Source organism: Coloeus monedula, assembly GCF_965178545.1.
Source record: "Coloeus monedula genome assembly, chromosome: 1".
Taxonomy (NCBI): domain Eukaryota; kingdom Metazoa; phylum Chordata; class Aves; order Passeriformes; family Corvidae; genus Coloeus; species Coloeus monedula.
In genome coordinates, this window is record NC_138781.1 from 4,110,662 (window position 1) to 4,132,867 (window position 22,206).

The 22,206-nt window shown below is 39.7% G+C and overlaps 1 protein-coding gene across 3 annotated transcripts in view; it reads left to right on the forward strand.

Annotated features, from left to right (window-relative positions):
• CTDSPL (CTD small phosphatase like) overlaps positions 1 to 22,206 on the forward strand; it is an 80,934-nt gene that overhangs the window by 39,890 nt on the left and 18,838 nt on the right. Inside the window, exons 2-5 of one of the 3 annotated variants that reach the window (XM_082288720.1) lie at positions 6,986 to 7,140; positions 13,674 to 13,706; positions 17,306 to 17,359; positions 20,516 to 20,617. In XM_082288720.1, the coding sequence (XP_082144846.1) occupies positions 6,986 to 7,140; positions 13,674 to 13,706; positions 17,306 to 17,359; positions 20,516 to 20,617 (344 nt within the window). The remainder of the gene's footprint in view (positions 1 to 6,985; positions 7,141 to 13,673; positions 13,707 to 17,305; positions 17,360 to 20,515; positions 20,618 to 22,206) is intronic. The other 2 variants (XM_082288721.1, XM_082288722.1) reach the window with 2 other exon arrangements.

The window sequence follows — 22,206 nt, forward strand, 5'->3', positions numbered from 1 at the left end:
GTCCTTTGGAGATACAGATCTACATGTGCTGCTTCTCAGAATTGGAAGTGGTCTCAGTGTAGCCCTGTCAGCTTGTCAGGCACTGGAGCAGGGGAGGAGGCGGCCAAAATCTGCGCTGTTTAATTTGAGCTTGAAGATATTTTGCTCAGAACATGGTTCAGCAGGTTAATTGGGTTCTTAAATCAGTATTTAACTTTTCAGCTTCACTCTGAAATGCGGATGCCCCAGAAGCCGTGGATCTGCCTTCAGTCTTCGGGCTGAGTAAATGCCAGAGTTGGGCTCTGACAGATGCATGTATGTTTACATGATCTTGCCTAGTAGCAGCTCTCCTCACTTGTGGAATACTGTAGAAGATGTTTAAATCATGGCTTACATGAGAAGCTGACACATATGTGAAGGTTGTACCATCATATCTATGTGTCCAGCCAAACCGCAGCACGCAGGCTGAAGTGTAGCAACAGCTTTAAGGGTTTGGAATTTGCCTTGAGATCCATCAGGTTCTTGTCCTGTTCTGAGCCTTTTCATGGCTTCTTATCCCTCCTTGTCGTTTAAGAGGCTTTTGTGTGCAGTTGGTGTTTTTAACATTTACTGGCTACATTTCATGAAGCGTCACAGCCCGTACAGAGACAGCAGTGCTGAGTTCTCAGTCGTGTCTTTTGAAAGTGACTTCAGAATTTCACCACCTTTGATCCTTAAAATATGAGCATGCAAAACCAAGAGCAGGTATTTAATCCACCCAGATTTGAGGCCTGTAATAAATAATTTATGTAGGGCAAAATAAGGGGGGGTTTTTAGCTTTAAGCTACTGCAACAGGAACATTTCCAAAGCTTTCTTTGGTTAGGTAGAGGTCTCTTTACTTTGTACAGCTTTAGCTGAATGGATGGATGAATTAGCATCCATCCTGATGATTTTTGTCCTAGGTACTGTGTGAAATTTTATTTTTGAGGACTTTTGGAGGTACAGAAATGAAACTGTAGTGTTTTGATACCCACTAGAAAACTTGTCTTAGAATGGGATAAGCTGTTCTTCTGTCATCATTTCATTTAACGTTCAGGCGCAACTCATGAGCTTGTTTTCCAAAACATCATGGAATGATTTACTAAGAGTAGTGTTCAGTTTTTTCCTAAAATTCCCTAAAAGCTCCTAAATCATATTGATGTTTTTTTCAGATCAAAGTGCACTGACCTAAAGAAATTATCTCAAAAATAAAAATAAGCTACTTGGTTATTTTTCCCTCATGTCCCCACCTGCCTTACATATTCAAGCTTTTTTTCTTGCTCATAACTTCCATCCAGAGCAAACTACTAATGGAATGCCTGGGAAACAGGTTGGTGGAGAAGGAGAGTCAAATGCTTTGGAAAGATTTTTATTTCACTAAACTAGTCTGGGATCCTTCCCTTCAAAGTAATAATTTCAGTGGAAAACCCAAAACCTTACTTTTATTTAATTGTGTTGCTGGGGGAAGAAGAGTTGCCAGTTTCAGTTGAAATTAAGGTAATTCTGGGATATAATATGCTGAATTTAAGCAGAGCAATTTGCTTGGGCTATACATGTTTTGAAGGTTAAACCAGTTGTGGGTGGTTGTTTCAGGTATTGTGACAGTGCTTTTATTGCTATATTTTCTGCAGAGTTTACATGAGAGGTGAAACCTTTCAATGATAAACTGCAAATGGCATTTTAAAACCAAAGGTACGAGAGCACCACATGCAGATTTGGCACTAAGGGTTGTAAAACAATTTCTGTCCTGGTTAGTACATCACAAAAAGAGGAGCTGTATCAGCAAGTTGATGGTTTTCTCCTTAACTGTTTCCATCTTGAGGCGTGTGGGATATAAAATTTCATTTTTCTGAGAAGATCAGATACAGCCTTTTACGAAGTTGGAGAAATTAGACATTTCTAATCATGTATAGATTTTAAAACTGCTTCCTTTGAAGAAAGGCTTTGTTAAATATCACTTAATTCTGACTCGCCTCTTTCCGTCCTGTGTTACAAACTAACTTGTGGTGAGAGCTCCCCATATCCAGATGTTCATTTTATTCATTTAGTGAGCTCATCTGTAAGCGAGGAAGTCTCTTCATTATCCAGTTTCATATTATTTGGGAGAACTGGATATTGCATTCATTTAATTAGGAAAAATTCAGCGGTAATTAGCTTGTTCCTGGCTGCAGAGGAATGGGCTTGGAGCCTTCCAGTCATCCCGAGGTGGCTTCCTGCAGCAGCGAGGGGTTTGTGGTACTGTGGCTGCACAAGAATCTGCTTTTGTAATTTCACATCTCTACAGCGAGATCTGATGGGGAAAGCCCTCAACTAAACTTTTTTAGAGTACAATACATGAGGGAAAAAGCTTTTTTTTTTTTTTTTACTGTGTAACTTGTGCTGTTGCTGGAACTGTCCTGGTGGGAGAGCAGCACAACCCTTCTGCCTTCCAGAAGAAGCTTTGTGTGAAAGGAGCTTGGAGAAGATGCTGTAGATTACTTCTATTAGCACCTCTTGTATTAATTTCTGCTATAACATTTGTGTTATTGTCCTGTGTGTGTTAATACTTGGTGTTTGTCGTGGACTTTTTCTCCCTGTTCTCTTGTAAACCACCCAGTACAGCTCCATACCTCCCATTTAAGCTTATGTTGACTGCAGGAATTTATTTTAAAACTTGGCCTTTATCTTTCCTTGAGCCCCTCCCCAGTGCTGTGGGTTTGTTAGGACTTGCCAGAAGATTTCCATAAGCACGGTTCTGGGACTGTCTTTGGATTCCAGACAATTCAGGGATTAACATACCCTCAAACAATGGGTGGCACACGGGTCATGGGCAGTGAGGCTTTTCCTTAGAAATGGCATCTGGAAATTACAGGAGAGACCCTAAACTGGGGCCAGTCTGCACCAGAGTTACTTCCCTTCTAGACAGAAACCACTGTGCTCCTGTTTCTGACCCTGGCTGCAAATAACATCTTACAAATTCAGGTAATTTGACAAAAGTGCTTCACTGAAGGCTCTTACAGACCTCCAGGAGATCCGTGGCAAAGCAGTGGGGGAACTGTGCACTCTGCTCTTCAGTGCAGCCTTAAACCATATGGAAAAGGAAATAAAGTGATCAAAATTAGTGAAGGAAAAGGTTATTTGTTAGTGCATGTAAATAGATGGGTGCGTATATATGTGCATCTGTATATAGATTTAAAACCTAACTGTGAAAAGTTGTAGGAAGGCAGCATGACTTTGAATGACTGGCCCTTAAAATAGCAGATGGAATTAAATGTAGATACATGTGACATTTTCTGCATGGGAAGATACAAGAATTCCTCATTTATATTTGCAGCAATGCCTGAAATCCCTACTAATGAAGAGATCTTGGTGGTGCAATCAGATCTGAAAAATCACATTAGCCCAATGCACACTTGTTGCAAACCTCAAGTAAGATATTAGGAATTATTAGAAAAGCAAGAGAACAAAGCATTGCGTGGGTGTATAAATTCATGTTGGGATTTCTTCCTTTCATCCTGGATGTTGTGTGTGCTTCCAGTCCCTCTCTTCCTGCTTCAAAAATACAAATTAGGGACTGCAGGAAGGTAAGAAACAAGGATGCTCAGAGTTCTGAAGCAGCTGAGCTCTTGTCTGAGCCATGGACCTTCCTGCTACACGATACTTTGGGCTCTAAAAGTTGGTGTAGGTTCAGAAAGTGGGGCAAAGCCATGAAAGAGGAATTTGTGGAGGATTATTGCGCACACATTTGGTGTGTTCAGGTGGGGAGGTCCTTGAACTGCACTTGGAGGGAACCTGGGGTGGTGGGAGGGAAAGCATCTCTCCAGGCTCACCCTGATCCTTTCTTCAACCCTCCTGCAGGCACCTGCTGCTCTCAGTTTTCTCTGCTTTCACAGAGAACGTATTTTCATCTTGTGGAGTTGTTCTGCCTGGGCTTTTTTGGGACATGGTGTTGAGGTGTTCCATGTGCAGGGTTTGAGATGTAAAATGTCACTGAAAGTGTCCTCAGCATTCAGTGTGGTGGGGTAATGATGGCTTATTGTGTCTGGGGAGGGTGTAGGAAATCAGCTCCAGGAACTGAGGTTGTAACTTCCAAAAGGTGGAGGAGAGGAAGGAAAATGTTCCTTAAATTCCATGTGCTGGATGTCACAGTTTTGATAACTCACTTTACCCTTACAGTATCATTACTGCCTGGTCTCACCTATGAGCTTTTAAGAAATGCCGGATTTTGTCCTCAGCAGTTCTTTCTCTTTAAATTTTGCTGCCATCCAGAGTACCTAAATTTGTGTTAGTGATTAAACATCAGTGCTTCTTTGCACCTTTATAGTTGTTCTATTGGCGCTGTCACTGCTTCAAGGAAAGCAAATCCAGCAAACAGTGCACGGATTGCAGGTGGTTCAGGGTAACTAAGGAAGGAGAAACTATTTTCCATGATGCACAGCACTGTCAGATTGCTGAACATGAGCTAACGGGTGCAAATATTTTCTATATATGCAGTATTTGTATTTTAATGTAGCACAGCACATAAAGCCACCTGAGAACTTCTGTTCCTTACTGCATCCAAAATTATCATGTATTAAGTCACTGTAAAGCCTCTATAATAGCTTTATAAAATCCCTTTAAAACAACATCTAAATTAGTAGAAAGACCTGTTTGAAACAGCACTGTGTTATGAATGGCAGAATTGTCAAGACTAAAAACCAAGATCAAAATCCAGTGAAAGATTATTTTTCCTAGTAAAATGTTTCAGTAAGTGAAAGGGAGTGGCCAGATTTCTAGTGTATGCTTGGATCCAAGTGTTCTTAGAAGGTTTGGACCAATCAGTATTTTTTGTCTAGAGATTTTTGAACATTTATTTAGAAAATTTACTGTCTCTTTCTATAGTAAGTAGAGAAGATACAAGTATTAGTTCTGAAATGGTTTTGGTGTTCCATTGATCTCTTGTGCTGAGGCTGCGAGGAATTTAAACAGCTTGCTGTAATTGATACCTGCATTCAAATGAGATAATTTGCCCTCATATTTTTAAGTAGAGGCTGAAATCAAACCAGAAGTTACTAGGAAGGTTTCTGTGGCAGTAGTTGTAGGCAGCAGGACACGCAACATTGTTCCTCCCATTCTAATTTCAGCATATTTCAATTTTTAATGTCGGAAAGGAGTTCTCCTTGCCAGGGTTATATTGCAACTAACTTGCTTGTGTTTGCAATACCATTTTTTCTGAGTCCTTTGAAAATGTCCTTCCCAACTGCCCAGGTATCCTTTGGGGATTTCTAAAACTATGTTGTTGCAAATAGAGTATGACATTTTGAGAATGAGTCTTTTACTGTAACTTGTAGCACTGGTGGCCAGAGTTCTGCATGTGTTTTCTGTTTAACTGGAGTATTGATAAGTGGTGTTGGATTGGTTTCAGTTTACAGATGTCTTTCAAAGTAATGAAATACTTCCTTGAGCACACAAATCTCTGCACAGTTCTGACTTTATCCTGCTGAGTACTTTTTAAATTGGTGTAAGTCTATAAAACCCGTTTAGTTTTTGATATTGGTACACTTTGCTCGTAGTAGCAATTAATAACTGAACCTGGGCAGTGATTACTGCCTTAAAGTGGAAAAGTATTTTGGCAAATATGGAAATCATAGAATCCTAAAATAATTTAGGTTGGAAGGGACCTTAAATATCATCCAGTTCCAACCCCCTGCCATGGGCAGGGACACCTTCCACTATCCCAGGTTGTTCTGAGCCCCATCCAGCCTGGCCTTGGACACTTCCAGGGAAGAGGCATTCCCTGCTTTTCCATCTTTTTTGTCAAAGCACACGTGGGGACCTGCACACCTTCAGAGCAAGATGGAATCCCCTCAGGTCTTCCAGGGACATCTGTTCCATTCCACGCACAACCCTTCTTCCACTAAAATTTTCTTTATATATTAATAATTGTGTTGCTTGTACTTCTGTAGCCGATCTCCTTGATTGCACTGTCAGGAGGAAGGTGGATGTGTGTGGAAGTTCCCTAATAATCTGTGAGGGGAAGAAAGATGGGGAATCAAATTTTGATGTCTGTGATGGGACTTATTAAGAATTTCACTTACCTGTAGCTTTGGAATGAGGAAGTGTTTGGTTTCCTATCCAACATAGGAAACAAATAGTTCTAAATAAGCATTATCTAGAAGCATGACAATGGATCATTAAAATAGTTAGTGAACAAATCAAGTATTACTTAAAACATTCTAAACCTTTTCTCCAGCTCTTTTGTTTTATTCTTTTTTATTTTAATGTGTGTTCAAGAGTTTTTTTCTTCGGGAAATCCCTGGATGTCTTTCATGCATTTCTTTTCTCTAAACTATTGCTTTTAACTACAGTTTTCATTCTTTAGAAATGCTACGCTTGCTTTCATTCAGCTGTATGTAATTTTTTACCATTTTAGGGTTATTTTTATCCTGGTAGACCAATAAGTTAAGTTGAAAATCAAGGCCAGGGCTCTTGTTTCTTTAGTACCACACTTGTTCCTGTAGCCTCTATGCCGTGTCTTTGGTCCTCCAGCAATGCTGTCAAACAGTAACAAGAGGAAACTCAGAAACATCTCAGAGCTTTTCCTGACCCTTGCAGGACTTTCACACGTTCCACACGTGATTGTGTAGCTGTGTAGAAGCTCTACAGTAGGAATTTAGTGCGTCTCTGGTGTTTAGATCTCTTTGCTTCCTCAGTCCAGACACATATTTTAGCAGCGAGGTATTTAGTGTAATTACAGTATTCACCTTGGATGTTACTTGGAAAATTCTCTGTGTTGTCTCAGTGTGATTATGCAGTTCCAGGTTGTCGCTGTATGAGTCTGACAAGGGAGAAAATGAGTGGAAACAGAAGAAAAGGGGTCTCAATATGCTGGGAAATCTATGTAATCTTAACACTTGATAAAGATTTCCAAGTATAACAACCATACATCTTCAGTTGTTGTGGTCTGGAAAACCAGGTCTGTACCACATGAATTTATTTTTCTGCTGTGTGTTTTTTTTCTTTCCCCAGTGTCCCAATGTAATATCAGCTTGAAGAAGCAGAGGAGTCGAAGTATCTTTAGCACCTTATTCTGCTGCTTTCGTGACTACAATGTTGAGCCACCATCTACCAACAGCACCAGTGCTCTGCCTCCTTTGGTGGAGGAGAATGGAGGACTTCAGAAGGTCAGGATTTTGTCTTGTTTTGCTGTCATGTGGGTCTTTTGTAAGTGAGGCTTAATTCTGCTTCCAAAGTTCTGTCCTAACAGGTTTCCCTCATGGGGAGCAGCTGTGAGTTACAGAAAGAATTACTGGTTTGATGGTGGATTGCTAATACTGTCTATTCATCTGTAATACAAAACTAATAGTTCTTTTATGGGTGTTGGCACTGTACATTTTATAAGCAGCCAACGTTTAAAACCTGATTAAGACATTTAAAAAAAATGGAGACTTCCCATAAAATTTCAGCTGCTGAGTTGTCTCCAGCTTTGGTTCCCTTTCCTGATTACAGGAAGGTTAAAATGTGTTCCACTGGAGCATAGTGGAGCCTTCTGGATTTCACTTTAAATGGTTTTTAGTGACATAAAAACAAATCAAAAGAACTGCTATTATTTGGACCTTTTTTCCTAAGCAGTCCACTTCTATTTAGTACATGCTGAGTCCAGACATAGCAGCTTTTGGCCATTTTTCCAGGTTATTAAGTTTCATTTAATGAGTCAAATGAATGGATAGAGATTTTAGATACAAATACAAATAGAATACAAACATTACAACAAAATTAGTATGTTCTTTATAAATCTGGTAACACTGAGAGCATTTGTGTTAAGACTTGAAGAAGTTCAGTTCAATATTGCAAACATAGGAATGCCAAGTTTTCCATACAGTTTCCAGGCCTTTGAGATGGCAAATACACGTGAATCCATGGTGGGAATAATAGCAGAAATGGAGATTTCTCTGTGGGTTTTTTACCCTTCTGCTTTTCACACAGTTTTTGATGTCTGATGCAGTTGATTCCTTACTTCCCTTGTCCAGTCCGTTTTATTCTGGTTTGAATTTTGCTGGTTGTGTTTGAATTCTGAAAAGCTCAGGAAAAAGAGCAAGGAGCTGTTTGGTGGGAGAGAGGGAAGGGGAGCAGATGAAAGTGATGGAGATTTTGAGTATGTGTGGAGGTAAAGTCTGAACTGTAACAGTTCCTGCTGAAACTGCTCACGCAGAGGTAAAATGCACTGAAAATCCTGCCAAGAGGAGGGATTGTACATGTATTTTTAGACTTCTTCTGCTAGCCAAGGTACATTTCGAGTGAAATGAGGGAAATCTAGCCTGGATGTGCTGAAGGGAAAGCTGAGTAGTGTGTAGCATGTATGCACACATTCATCAGAGGGAAAAAAAGGGATGGGAAGCTACCAAAATTTCCTTTCCACTATGCTGGGGAATGGAAAGGAGGCAGGAGTGAGACTGCTGGCAAGACTACATCTGGGAGAAAATGGGAGTTCAGCAGAAACTAAACCATGAAACCGGGTTTGTTTATTCTGTAGAAAAATGTGAGTTAAAATGGTCTGGAGTCAGTAGTTTCCAGATTGCATTTTGCAAAACAATTATCTTCTAAATATATCTTATGCCTTGAGAGGTTGCATGTGTGTCCACACAAGTTTTCATCCTCACTCTGTGCTGCCTCAGTGAGCAGTTCTGAAGTTGTGCAATACTTTTACACATGACCAGGACACAAATCACAGCATTCCTAAAATTACCAGATCAAAACTTAGGAGACTAGAAAAATTCAAAGAATATGTTGAAGAGACTTTAATTAAAGAGTGTTTCCTTCAGTTGAATGAAATGCACTCAGACATTCATATCTTTTTAGAAGAAATCAATATAGCTAAACTTCTAAGTGGTTCTTGAGGTCAAATAAGTCTATGACATTGCTATTTTAAATGCAGTGTTAAAGATTAATAAGCTCTACATGTGTTTGTACTGTTTTTATTTTGAGTGCTAACACAGTGTAAGTAGGAAACTCTTTTAAAGAAATAAAAAGAGCATTGAAGACTTGAATATGTTTGAATATTGTTACACTGTCAGGCTGGTGATTTTTACCAGGAGAGCTGTTTCAGAGCTGTGCAGGCTGCTTGAATTTGGTGGAGTTAACACTGAGCATCTTGTCTAGATTCAGAAATAAGTAAGGTGGGGGAAGCAACAGTGGGCCTTAGATTCTAAATTGGTGAAATGAAATGTCCAGGAATGACAAAATTGCCTCTCAGGAAAGAAAAGAAAACCTGACAACCCACTGCTTAAATTCCTCTGCTGTTTCATTAAAGCTCTTTTTTGCATTAGTTTCACTGCCAGGTTGGAATTGTTTAAGTTCTGTTAAGCTGCTGCTCAAATGGTCACTTAGTCAAATCTGCTCTCTCTTTTATGTGTTATTAATTATTTATCACATCACAGTTTACTTCTGGCCAGGCCCAGTCAGTTCATGTGTTGTGACCCTTTCCTTGAAAAATGGACAAGGAAAATTGCACAATAATGTCAAGCAGTTACCACTAGGAATGAGTATAAAATGGCTTGGATGTACTTTCCTTATGTCTTTGCTGTTCAGTGGAGTTGGGACATGAAAACTGGTGATAAAGACTTCAGAGGAGGGAAAGGAATGGGGAAAGCCTCTGCTGGTTTCACTGGAATTCACTGTTCTGTGTTGCTTCTGGCATATTCTGAAGCTGATGTGATAAGCCAACTTTCTTTGAATTAGGAATCTTGATTTTTGTAAATGCTGACCTGTTCAAAAGGAGGGAAAGTGGGGGAGACTGTTTTATAAAGTGATTGTAAACACAGGACTGAAATTTTGTTCAGAGTAATTGTGTGATACAATTTTTATTGTTGTTATTATATGGCTCTAGTAGAAAAAAAATGAAATTGGTGCTTCAGATTAATCAGTGCTTCATGATGTGACTTGATGGTGCTTGACCATCGAGTGTTCTGTCACTTCTTCATGGGATTGGCAGAAACACCAAACTGAGCATGGTTTTGATTAAACAGTTCTTTTCAGTGCTGAATTCTGTTCTGTAAGTGGGGGGGAGTGGTGGGGGGGAAATCCCAAAAACTTCTTTAAAATATTGAGTTCACTTTTAAACCTTCTACTCACAGAGCAGCTGCTTGTCCAAGTGTGACTCTTAATACTGGTAATGAATGGTCCATTCTGTCTCTTAAAGTTTCAATACAACATTTTTTTCAATAATAACTTGTATTTACTGAAACTGTGGCATATTTGTTTTCCTTCAAATGCAGCAGCTATTCAGCACAGCACGAAGTTGCATTTTAAGATGTGATACCTCTGACAATGGGTATATCAGCCTGCCTGCAGCTCGGATGCTGAGCCAGATGTGTCACTGGGAGTACACAATGTTCAGCCTTATGAACTCCTTGGTAATTTTTTCCTGCCTCCTCAGCAGCAGGCAGCTCCCCAGCACTTTCCAGCCACTGTTCTTTTTTGGTTAGAGTATTGGGAGAGGGAATTGTGTTTTGCTTTCTTCAGGATAAAATTCAAATCTCCATTTTCATCCTTCACTTAGCAACTTGGCTCAATTTGTGTATTTTCTGGATGTAAGGTTTTTCTTCTGGGTAAGTTTGTTACCTGACTTCTGAGGTGTTTGTGGATACAGACTTCATTCATTCAGACTTGCAGGGGGTGTCCAGATAGAGGAAGGTGAGAAAAGCTGGATGCAAGCTCTTTTTTCCCTTTGCTTTCAGTCGTGGTGTGGGTGAGGGAGCCCTCACAAGTCTGTGGGCACTTTGCCATTTCACTCCCAACCCACTTCCACTGGAGTCATCCTTGCTTTTGTTTCGTAGCAAGATCCAGATCAGGCAGATGGCTCCTGGTAATAGGATGAAGCATGAATGAGGAAAGGGATTTTTATACTTGCTGAGTTAGAGGAGAAGCTCTTGATCCACACTCAGTAGGGAAGAACACAGAATTAGGAGGAGGTTTTTTTCTGGGGGCAGCAGCTGCTCCCTCTGCTTTCCCTGTCACTGAATTTCCACCTCACTCCAAAAGTTAGGGCTCCTCCTCCCCACTGCCCCATGCCATCATCTCCCAGGTGATGCTGGAAAGCTGTGTAGATGCCCTGTGGTCGTGTCTCTGACACTCCTGTCTGTTTCAGGGATCTCTATTTACAACACAGTACAGGAAAAAGGATCTTCTCTCTGTCCCACATGAATGTGGTCCTGCAAAATGAGAAAAAGCTTGTAGTGAGCACATTCTTGAGGTCAAAGTAGCATCTGCGTCATGCTGGAGACCTCAAGGAGCAGCAGGAGCGTGGGCTCTTTGATGAGGGCACCATTAATGACAGGCTTTCTGAGCAGACATGGAAATCACTCTCCAATGTGGAGGAAGATAATTGAGATTAATGTAAATCATTGTACTTTTTCTCCTGCTTAGCCTTCACTGATCAGAGCAAAAAAATTCCAGATATTTGGTTCTGTTGGTCATACCTGTGGTATGGAAGGTCTGTTTAGAGAACAAAATCCCATCTCCATAGTTATGTTTGTTCTCTCTTTGCTCACTCATTCTGACCTTCTTTGCCTCCCAAAAAGTCCTCTGTGTTACAAGACAGAGTTTGAGGGTTTGCCAAGTCACTGAAGTGTTAAATAATAACTGTACTCCTGTTTTTGAAGAACCTGTCATGGTCTAGAGGAAGCTTTGTGCTAAAGAAACTAATAGGATAAATCTGTTACTTTGGTCAGCTTCTTCTCTAAAGTGAAATTGCTCCTTACCTTTGAATACAGACTGTTCTGAAAAAAAAGCAAAATAGTGTGGCCTGTCACTTGGTGCTCCTTGAGCCCACACATGACCATAGAGAGCATTAGTGAGCAACACAGTGCTGGAAATTGTTGTGTTCCAAACTAAAAATTATGTAGCTAAAGGAAAAGATAGGATTTATCATTCCATCTGTATGTAGTGTGGAAAAAATAAAACTCATGAAGAAAAAACACCCTGATTTCAATGGCTGGGGACAAACCAGTTCCTGGGTTGTCTTAGGGATACAATAGGGAAATTTTGGCATTCTAGGAACAGCTTTGTTCTGTTACCAACATCAGGAGCTCGTGGAAAGCCTTCAACAAATGCGGTCATCTGTCATCTCTTTCAAACGATGCTGTTATGACCCATTTCCCTTCCTGTTCCAAGGCATTAGGAAATGAGGCAGGACACTTGTAAGAAGTTTCCCAGAGCAGGCTTGTTTTTAAAAAGCATTTGCCTGTTCATGTACAGTTTTGCTTTCCCAGCAGACTCTTGCAGTTCTCTTTCTGCTTGTTTGTCCTGTTCTCATCACTCTCACTGCTGTTTTCATTTTTGCATAGGTATTTCCAGGGTTCCTCTTGAGAAATTTGCTTATTTCCCAATTTTTTTTTAACTTAAGAAATTCTGTGAGAAAAATTAAGCAAACAGTAATGCAAGTCCTTTAGAAACTTTGGGTTTGGGTTCCCATGGAAGACAGTTCCACTAACAGGACATTAATGTACTGAATTAAATTTTTTTCTATTCTTACTGCTATTACTCTGAGAAAAATTTGGATTCTTACCAGCTTGTGTGCGTGTGTATTTTTCTAGAAATCAGGTACTTTTTACCAGTGCCAAGTTTTTGATAGTTCATGATAGTTGCTGCTCTCTAGTTGCTCCTTCAGCTTCTTAGGATTTTGGGCAAACTTCAGTAAAAATTTCTGCTGAGCAGCATTAAAAAAGAGCACTTTAAAAATAGTACTGAATTACTTCTTTTTGTCAGTGATGTGTCAACACTGGTAGACTTGAAAACAAATAAGCAGGAGGCTTCTTCAGCTGGAAGAGACTGTTCTAGTGTCGAAAACAGCCCTTTCAAATAGTTCCTCTGCTGGAGATCAGAGCCTGTGTTGTCCAAATATTAAATAATAAAATGATCCACCCAAGCAACATCTATGCTAGAAGGATCAGCTTCCTTTTTTATGTACTGTGCCCACCAGAAAACAAAGTTGGTTTTGAAGGGTTAGAAAGATGAGAAAACAGAGTTCCAGCTTCAAAAATCTCTTACAAATTTGAGTGCCCCTGTGGCCAAGCTTTGTCCATTTTGGAGCTGTCCTTGTTTCTGGATGCCTGAGGATGAGAAGGAAAGGTCAAGTTGGGCAAGACTTTGCTGCCTTCTTCCAAGTGCAGTGCAAAAGTGAGACCATGGGAACAGCACTGGTACTGCTGGATGAGGAAAGTGGGATTCCTTGGATTAGTTTATCATCATCATGTCCTTCTCAGACTTTTTTGCTGTTGCCTAAGTGAAAATGCTGTTTTTTCAAGTCAGTTGTCTCAAATGAAGTTGAGTTCAAGGAGTGGGGTTCTGCCCTGCTGTCAGGGTCTGGCTCAGCCTCTTGTTGCTGCAGTGAAAATTGACAAATATACCCATTAGTAGATCTTAAAGCTGAAAAAGTTCCAGTAAATGCAGGTACTTTCTTATTGCCATCTCTTATTAATCATAGCATGGGTTTTATCAGTCCAGTCTCCTAAAAATCATAAATGCCAGTGTACTAACAGATCATTTCAGCAACTAAAATGCAAAGTCCTGGTTTTATTTTTTTTTACCCTGGTTTCTTGAATACTTTGAACTTTTGGTTTAAAATGTTTGAGTGCTACATTTACTGCTCCAGACCTTTGTTCTACCCTTTAAAAGCCATTACCCTTACAGTGATTTTTTTTTTTTTCTTTTTCCCCAGGGTGACCAGATGCAGGTCATGCCTATACCAAGTGTATGTATTTTTATCCCTTTTTCTTTTAATAATTTTCATTACTTTTGCTTTGATTCATTTTATGTTGCAGTCTAACAGGTCTGTTTTGTGTTGCATGTTAACAAAAGGATTTTATGTTCTGTCTGTAATGTTGTATCCCCAGAGGTGAGCTGAACTGCATGTGTCCTACAGAGACTGAAAGAAGAGTTTGGGTTTTATCTGTGTTCCATCTGCATTTTTATCATTTTGAAAACACGTGAAGTAGTCTGAAAGTTGAAGTTATTTTAATAGAGGCAAAAGGTGACTCATCATCACTTTGTGAGACACAGTTACAAAAACCTTTTCCTCTCATTTCCCGCTATATTCCAGTTGAAAAGAAGAGTTGGAAACAGCATAATTTATTTGAAATAAGTCACATTAAGAAAACAGAGCACACTGACTATTGCTCATTACTGCACTTGTTTGAGATGATGCTCTTGGTGTCAGCTGCTGCTTTATGGGCCTTAATATTTCTGTTTATCTTCCCTGGATTAAACTTGGAATGCTGTTTGGCATCTGAATTATTTTTCAAAGCTAAATAAAAGGAAGAAAAAAACCAAGTCCTTCAAACCGAAGCTTTTAATTTAATTAGTTTTCACCTTTTTTGGTCAAAAAGCGGCTCTTTTTTTTTTACAAGGATGAAGGCTTAGGCTTTGTAAAGCTGAAAATGTCTTTTTTTTTTTTTTTTTTTTTTTTGAGCTCCTTTGCTGTTTACAATACTTCATCATTGCAGAGTTTCCCAGAAAATAGCAGTGCTGATGTGTGGAGATAATGACCCAGCCCTCTTGTTTGAGATACTTGGTAGCCTTTAAAGACCTGGATATTCCCCAAGATACCATTCTTTTCCTTCTTTCCCTTCCTTCTCACGTAGCCCAGCATTACAAAACCTCCTGTAAGAAGCACCCTGTCTGTGCTGCAGAGCAACAGTGCCAGGAGATGACTGTGACTGTGCAGATCTTCCCTCTTCCAACAGTTTTCTTGGATTTGAGAACTGTTGGAAATTCCTCTTCATTGCTTACCTGTTATTTCTGATATGGCTCATGCATGGTGTGTATGCAGACAGGCATGGACATGCATGTGATTTGTATTTCTGCAAGTCTAGGAATAGAAAACCTCAGGTTTAAATCAGAAAATACTGATTTCCAAACTACTTTTCTTTTTTACATACCTGCCAAATTCTGTTAGGTGACTGTAGTTGCTCCACCAGGAATTATTTGAACATGAAACGTGTTCTGGCTGTGCTCTGACCTGGAATAAAAATCTTTCCCAAGAGTGACTGTAGGTACTAACAGAATAAGAATTCAAACAGAACAAAATTTTGGAAGGATAAATGAGTACAGCTTTGACAGGTACAGAAATGAAATGAGATGCTTTGTTAGAACACTGTCTTTGCAATGTTAAAGCAGCGCTCTGTTAGATTTGGGCAATGATAGGAAAATGAATTATTCCAGAAGGGATATCTTTTTTTTTCCTCCATCAAAATTTTTTTTTTTTTATTTTAAGCTCAGCTGTAATTTTGCAGACATATATTCCCACCACTAACAAGGCAGTAAAATTAACTTATCTCTGCAGTCATGACGTAGAGTTCTGAGTGAGCAGGTGACTTTGAACACTCCTTCCCCTTCTCCAGTGCCATCTGATGCTTCTCCTTGCAGCAGGACACGGGAGTGTTGTCAGGCAACCATCGCCCTCAGGCACTGGTGTGACATTTATTCTCCAGTATCAAAGTGCTGCTGGCTCTCAGGAACCAGCCAGCAGCACTGTGTAATCATCTAAATAAAGGCACAAGGGAGCTGCACGTGGGGAAAGTGCTAGGAAAGGCAATGCAGCGTTATGTTAGGAAAAACTCCTAAAATTAAAGTGTTGCTCTGCTGGTCTTAGGAGGGGTGTTGGTCCTGAGTGCTGGAACCCAAAGGTTTGCTCCAAGACAGTTCTAATTGTGTGTTTCAGTCCCATTAAGGCAGAAATTCTTGATGCTGTGCTACCTAGGGATGAGAACTGGGCTGTGCGAACTGCGTGTCTTGTACAAACCAGGAGAAAAATCTTCTAAAACAGACACAGAGTGAGCTTGGTCACAATTAAGTGGACATGTACTTCTTACAGGGCTCATTGCAAATGTCATCACTTCAAGTGTTTAGAGAATTTCTGAGTGACTCTCAAAAAGAGCTCTGCCCACTCCCCACCTTCAAATTGAAGCCTCCAGTCAAAATACGAGAATTTCTGGGGCTTAATTGTGCTTTTTATTGTGTATTAAACCTGGCAGTGTGCTGAGGTCACCTGTTTGAAAGCTTCCATTGCTTTATGTGCGTCGTGCATTGCTTTTATTTGCATTCATGTGTGGAGTTCAGTGAAATGGATCTTCTGCTCAGTCAGATTTGTCCTGTATTAATTGCACTGAATTTAAAAGCTTGACTTAATGTGAATTTTTGCTTGGTTATTGATAAAGATGACTGCTAAACAGAAAACATTCCAGCTTCAACTTAAGTTCTTCAGGAAATAGAAATAGCATTAGCTTGGGGTTTTTTACAATATGAATTTTATCCTGTATCTCATTTTTGAAACTGTTTCCAGATAAGGCATAGATTAAACAGCAGCATAATTGATTATTTTCCTAATACTGCAAAATTACTTATTTTTAGGGCTGAAATAAACACAAAATTTTTTAAAAAGGCAAACCCAAAACATTTCCAGCTGACACATTTCGATAGACCTGATTAAAAATCTATTAAATGTAGCTCAGCATACCTGTGCTTTCATGGATTTTTCTCAGCTTTGTTTGGAAAGGAGTATGGTAGAGAAATAGAACCATACAATGGTTTGGGTTGGAAGGAACTTTAAAAGATCATCTCGTTCCAACCCCCAAATCAAAGTAGACCCATAGCAGCTTCACTGTTTTATATTCTTTTGAATGAAGAGGTAGATGGAAATACAAGGCCACACTCGTGCACCATCTTTAATGAGATGTTGTTAAACTTCTCTTAAACAACTCTTAAATGAGTTGGAGTGTCCATTTCTTTTGTTCAGCTGAAAATTCCACTGTTAACGAGTGGTATCAAAATTACCCCTCAGAATCCCTGCAGAAGTTAAGTCTCAGCACAGGGATATTGGAGGGGTTTTTTTTCACTTGTCCTCACCTACCTGAGATAATTCCTTGTTAGAACTGTTTCTGGAAGAAATTTTGGGAACTGCCTGTTCCACAAGAGGAGCTGGCATCTTCTGGCAGCTGTGTTCTAAGCAGGAATCATTTATCCTCTGTAAGAGTATTTCTGCACATAGCTGCTGGGAGAAGCTGTTAGCCCTGCAGAGTGCAGCCCAAAGTGTGAACTGAGGAGGACACGAACAGTAAATTAATGTGCTGCACTTAGGCTTGACAGCATTGCCAGTACAGAGAGGGAAGAAAAAGGGCTTATTAATTCTGATACTTGTCTCTGTGGGAATACGGGCCTACAGGGAGGAGAGCTGATGATTGTTCTATACAGTGAATTTCTGCGAGATTTGTGTTGACCAGCTGTTTATGCTTCAACCAAAAGTCCTGTTCTCTTGCCGCCACCATCCCCTTTTTTTTTTTTTTTTTTTCTTAGGGAATATACTATTTCCACGGGACTGAAGCAGTGCAGCAGTCGTTTCACTACAAGGTCTGTTGAGCTGGTCAGCCACGAGACCTGGCTGGAATGCATAAATCCCAAACAGTGACTAGTTTAACTTGTATACAATTTGTGTCTTGTTGGAATTGAAGACCAAGCCAGTGAGATACCACGTGTTATTTTTCTGCTGAGTTCTGTGGAAGTCTGCAGCCTTTCGGGGAGTGTTGCATAGTAAATATGAGTTGCTGTTAGCCACAATTAAATATTCTTAATTATCTCAGATGTCTTTTAAGCTGATATGTGTAAAAATAAAAATAAATTATCAACGTTCCAGAACTGTTCACTCTTAACTGTGATGGAAATCTGGTATTTAGAACTCTTCTTGGGTGTGTCTCTATTAGTGAGAAAATTAAAACACAATGTTGAGTAATGCTTGTTTTGGCCTAAAAGCTTTGCTACCCTTGACAGGTGGAAATTGCTTTAGATCAGAAAGCTTGAACAGCAAAACAAATGGGCTGATACTTTGCATACAAATCCTTTCAAGTTCCTAAAAACCTCAAAACTGCCACCCTTGCTCCCAAGTCCTACACCAGCTATTTAGCAGCCTCACAACTTGTAGTAGTGACTTCAGCTTCAGAATAATTTCCGTATCCCTGTTATATTGTCAGAGGGTGAATGTTTTCATAGTTGAGAGCAACAGAATTGCAGTTTGTGAAATGGAAAATTTATTTCTTCTGATCTTCAGACATGTGAACTTAAGGAAACAAGATCAGGTTGAACTCAAGATGCCAAAGCTTGTTAGGAGAGTTGGTTGTGCCCTTGTTGGATCAAGTTAGGTCAGTAATTGCACATGATCTCCTAAAACAAAACTGAAAAGGGAGAGAAACTCTAGCCATAACCAGCACCTCGGTGTAGCTACCACAGGTGAATTGTGCCTGTCCCAGCCACTTCTTTTGAAAGCAGAGGTGCAGGTGGGTGGAAAAAAAACAGTCACAGTTTGCCTCACCGTGCAGTCAGGGAATTTGGGTTCTCAGATTCTCAGAGATGAAAGTTCTTGTATTTTGTAGTCGTTGGTGTGTGTCCATCCTTTTCTTGATGACAAATGCAGCAGTTTCCAGCTAAAAAACTAAAGGTATCTGTGGTAAGACAGTGCTCATATTTTCCATATGCATATTTTTATATGGAAGAATTATCTGTTTCCATATATTTTTCCATAGATACAGATATTTTCAGTTTGATAAAGGAATTCACATAGCAGAAGGAATTTCTGGCTTTGAACTGCTTGTGCAGATTAATGTAGTCAAAAATTCAAAGGAGATAAGAGTTTTGAGTACAACAATAAACTGAACTTTTTTTTTTTTTTAAAAAAAGTATGTTTAAGGTTTTTTTGGGATGTTCCTACCTTTTTTCGTCTTCAAAGACAAGAACTATTGGAACATGGGTTCTGAAGATTATTGTCTTTAAATAGGTTGGATTTTTCTTTCAGTAAGCTTTTAATTTATTTAGGTTGCAAGTTTGGATCCTTCTTAATATGAAAAACTGAGGTGGGGTGCTAAATACCTTTTAGGCTTTGAATAGGAGGGAGAAACTGAAATTCTTTAGGTCTCGTCCTAGCTGCCAGCGTGGAGAGGTGGAACTGAAGCAGTTGTGGGACTGTCCATAACCTAGACAGGTGCTGTATAAATTTCAGCCTGGTTAGGTGGCTGTGGTGGATGGAGCCTTTGCAGGCACTAGGCAGAAGCTGTTTTAATTTGAAGATCGTTGTCAGATGTGTGCTGAGAGGAAATGCACTGAGATAAGTGGTTTGTAGGCAGGGCAGCTTCCAGTTTGGCTGCTGAGGGAACTGTTGTCGATGTTAATTGTAGGGAACTAAATCAATTTCATTGAACACTCCTAAAAATCCCCCGAGAACTCCTGCTTTAGCTAAAAACACTTAAATTAAGTCCAGAATCTGATTTCTTAGGTGCTTCATTTAAACAATGGCTAATTAGGCATCATTGGCTGGTATCTATCAAGGTGACACTTGAATTCAGCCGGTGGTTGATAATCTGCCCTGGCTGCTGGAGGGTGTCCAGAGGTGCCTGCCTCACCTGTGTCACCCCCTGCCTGCACAGGGGTGGCCTCAGATCTCTGCAAGCACTTCTACAAAGGGCCACTGAAAAGAAGAAACCTTTGACAGATGATGAATCTTTACCAGAGCAACAGTGAACAGATAAAAAGATAGGAAAAGAATGGAGTTGGAGTTGTGTATCCAAGTGTAAATTAATTTCATTTCCTCTCAGTCTCTGGCTTCTCCCTATTCATACTTTACTATAAATCTAATCCTTTTCCTTCATCAAAAAAAACCCTCTCTGAGTGGCAGCAGTGTTTCAGCACCAAATGGAAGAGTTCTCTCCCATTTCTGTGATTTCAGAAAGTATCCAGTACCAAAATCTAAAGTAACTTATTTTTATTGCAAACTGGGACGCTGAAGTGGGAAATGACATGAAGAATATGGGGCTGTCTGCATTGCTCTCAGGAGAATTGTCAGTTCATGGGATTGGTGCCATTTTTAGTAAGGGCAGTGCTGTAGAAGAGCCCTGTTCAGGTTCTTCACTGCAGTTTTAATACCTTGACTGGGAGCATAATTCACACAGAAGTGGATCACCACCCTCATAAGTGGTAAAAATAAGAGTGAAGACATGTCCAGGAAGATTAAATCAGGAATGTTGTCTTCCATCAGGATGGATTGCTCCATTTCAGCATTTTTCATGGCAAACAGAAATAATGATTTGTGCAAATGTCCATCAGCCTGATACGGTTGGAAATGGCATTGACTGGAAGTAGGATAACAACAGCAACCAAAACCAGGCATTGGGAGAAGAGCCACTGGAAAAAGATGTTGTATCAAATATCCTGGTTTTCTGCTTTTTTTTAGCTGGTGGTGGTCTTTTACCATTTTAATTTCTATTGCTTTGGAGGTCATTCTAAACAAGCCTCTCATTTGGAAAATAATTTTAAAAAGAAAAGTCTTTGTATGGGTATTGCAGTTGCATGAGCCATTAATATCCATACATGTCCTTGGGATGTGCCCAGAAAAGCATTTGATTTCAAGTCACGTATGCCAGCTCCCAGTAATTACTGGAATAGTAATGTTGACAGAAGGGTGCCCCTTCCATAGAGGTTTTACTTTTTTTTGTTGTCTTCCTCTTTTCTTTTCATTTATAGCCACCAGCTAAATACCTCCTGCCAGAACTGACAGCATCAGACTATGGGAAGAAGTGTGTGGTCATTGATTTAGATGAAACTTTAGTGCACAGTTCATTTAAGGTAAGTAAATTCAAAAGGGATCTCTTGCAGCTTGAATCTGTCAGTGAATGCTGGAGGAACTGTTAAGCCTCTTAACACTTGAACTCCTCTCACAGCCTCTGCCTGGGAGTCCTCATTGCCTCTCCTATGATTATTCATCCTAATTTAGCTCTCCGGGGAGTAACTCCAGAGATTGCTGGTTTTATTTTGGTTTTTTGAGAAAATCACACTGACTGCAGCAAGGCCTGGAATAGTTACTGACTTCATGGCTTTAAATATTCCAGCAAGGACCTGTGTTTTGAACAGGTACAAAATTTGTTGCTTTGAAGTTAGGGGTTTGTTTTTGCAGTTTAAAGGATGCCAATAGGTAGCGTAGGAGAATGGAGAATCAGCACAGCTTTATGCTAGGTTACATGTGCCTTAAACCAGGAGATTTTGGGCACCAGTGGTGGCTCTTCTCTCTTGCTGGAAGATGTTGTTTTCCTCAGGTCAGCCTTCTGTCCTGATCACAGTGAGTGTTTTGAAGTGTTTAGTTTTCAGAGCAGGGAGGCAAATACCATTTAGTTGTTGCTGATGAGTCAGTCACCTTCAAGGGGCAACTTCTATAACCCTTCAGAGTTCAGCATGGGGTGAAGGTACTGGTGGTTTTCCTGTTGTTTAAGTAGGGCTGAAATTAGGAGGCTTCAGAAATACAAAGTCTAAATTGGCTCAGGGTACTGATAGCACTTCTGATTAGTACATCTAATACTGATAAAGTGTCTGCTGGTTTTATACATTGATTGGAGAATTTATAAGAATTAATAATGTTACCTTACTGCTACCAAACAAGATTAGCCACCCTTACAGTCTTCTGGGTGCTTGCACTCCATTTTCCCTGCAAGCATCAACTCCACTTCTTATCCTTCACTTCTTAGTTGCCAGTATTTAAAATGCAAACTTGTAATTCATGTTGTGGTTAGAATTTGGCAGCAGCCTCTCTTTGTTGACTTAAAGAAAACCTTATATGGAGATACTAGAACAAATATTCCTGTGCCTCAAACTGAAATGAAGAATTTTTTTCTCTGTCTTTATTGTGCCTGATGTTATAGAAAATTTATGATGGTGTGCAGGAACCTCTCAGCCTCAGTGCCAGATTTGTCTTCTGTACCCAGGCTGAGCTTGTCCTAGAGAACTTTTCAGGGAGATAAAAACCACAGCTGAATTGGGAAGTGAGAAGCCTTGCCTTCCTGTTTAAACAAGAGTCAAGAATAGGAAGGGAAAGCTGAATTTAAAAATCTAATTGTGTATAATAAAAATGAAGCATTACACTTAGTGTTACCTGAAAGGTAAAAACACAAGTTTGTTTTCTGAGTGTTGTGGGTAATTTTGTACTGTGATTTTTTCCTGGTTTTTGAAACAAAATGAGATTCGGTTTAGGTGGTTATTAATTTTTTTTTTTGATCATTTTAAAGAACTGCATGTTTAGTGGTTGGCACAGTTGTAAATCTCTCTTGTAGGACTGAGGTTTTGCAGAGTGTTTCTTAGCAGGCTCCTTTTAATCCTCCCATTCATTCAAATGATATTTAATGGGTATTTAAATGATGTTGAGTAGATATTTAAGAAAGACCAAA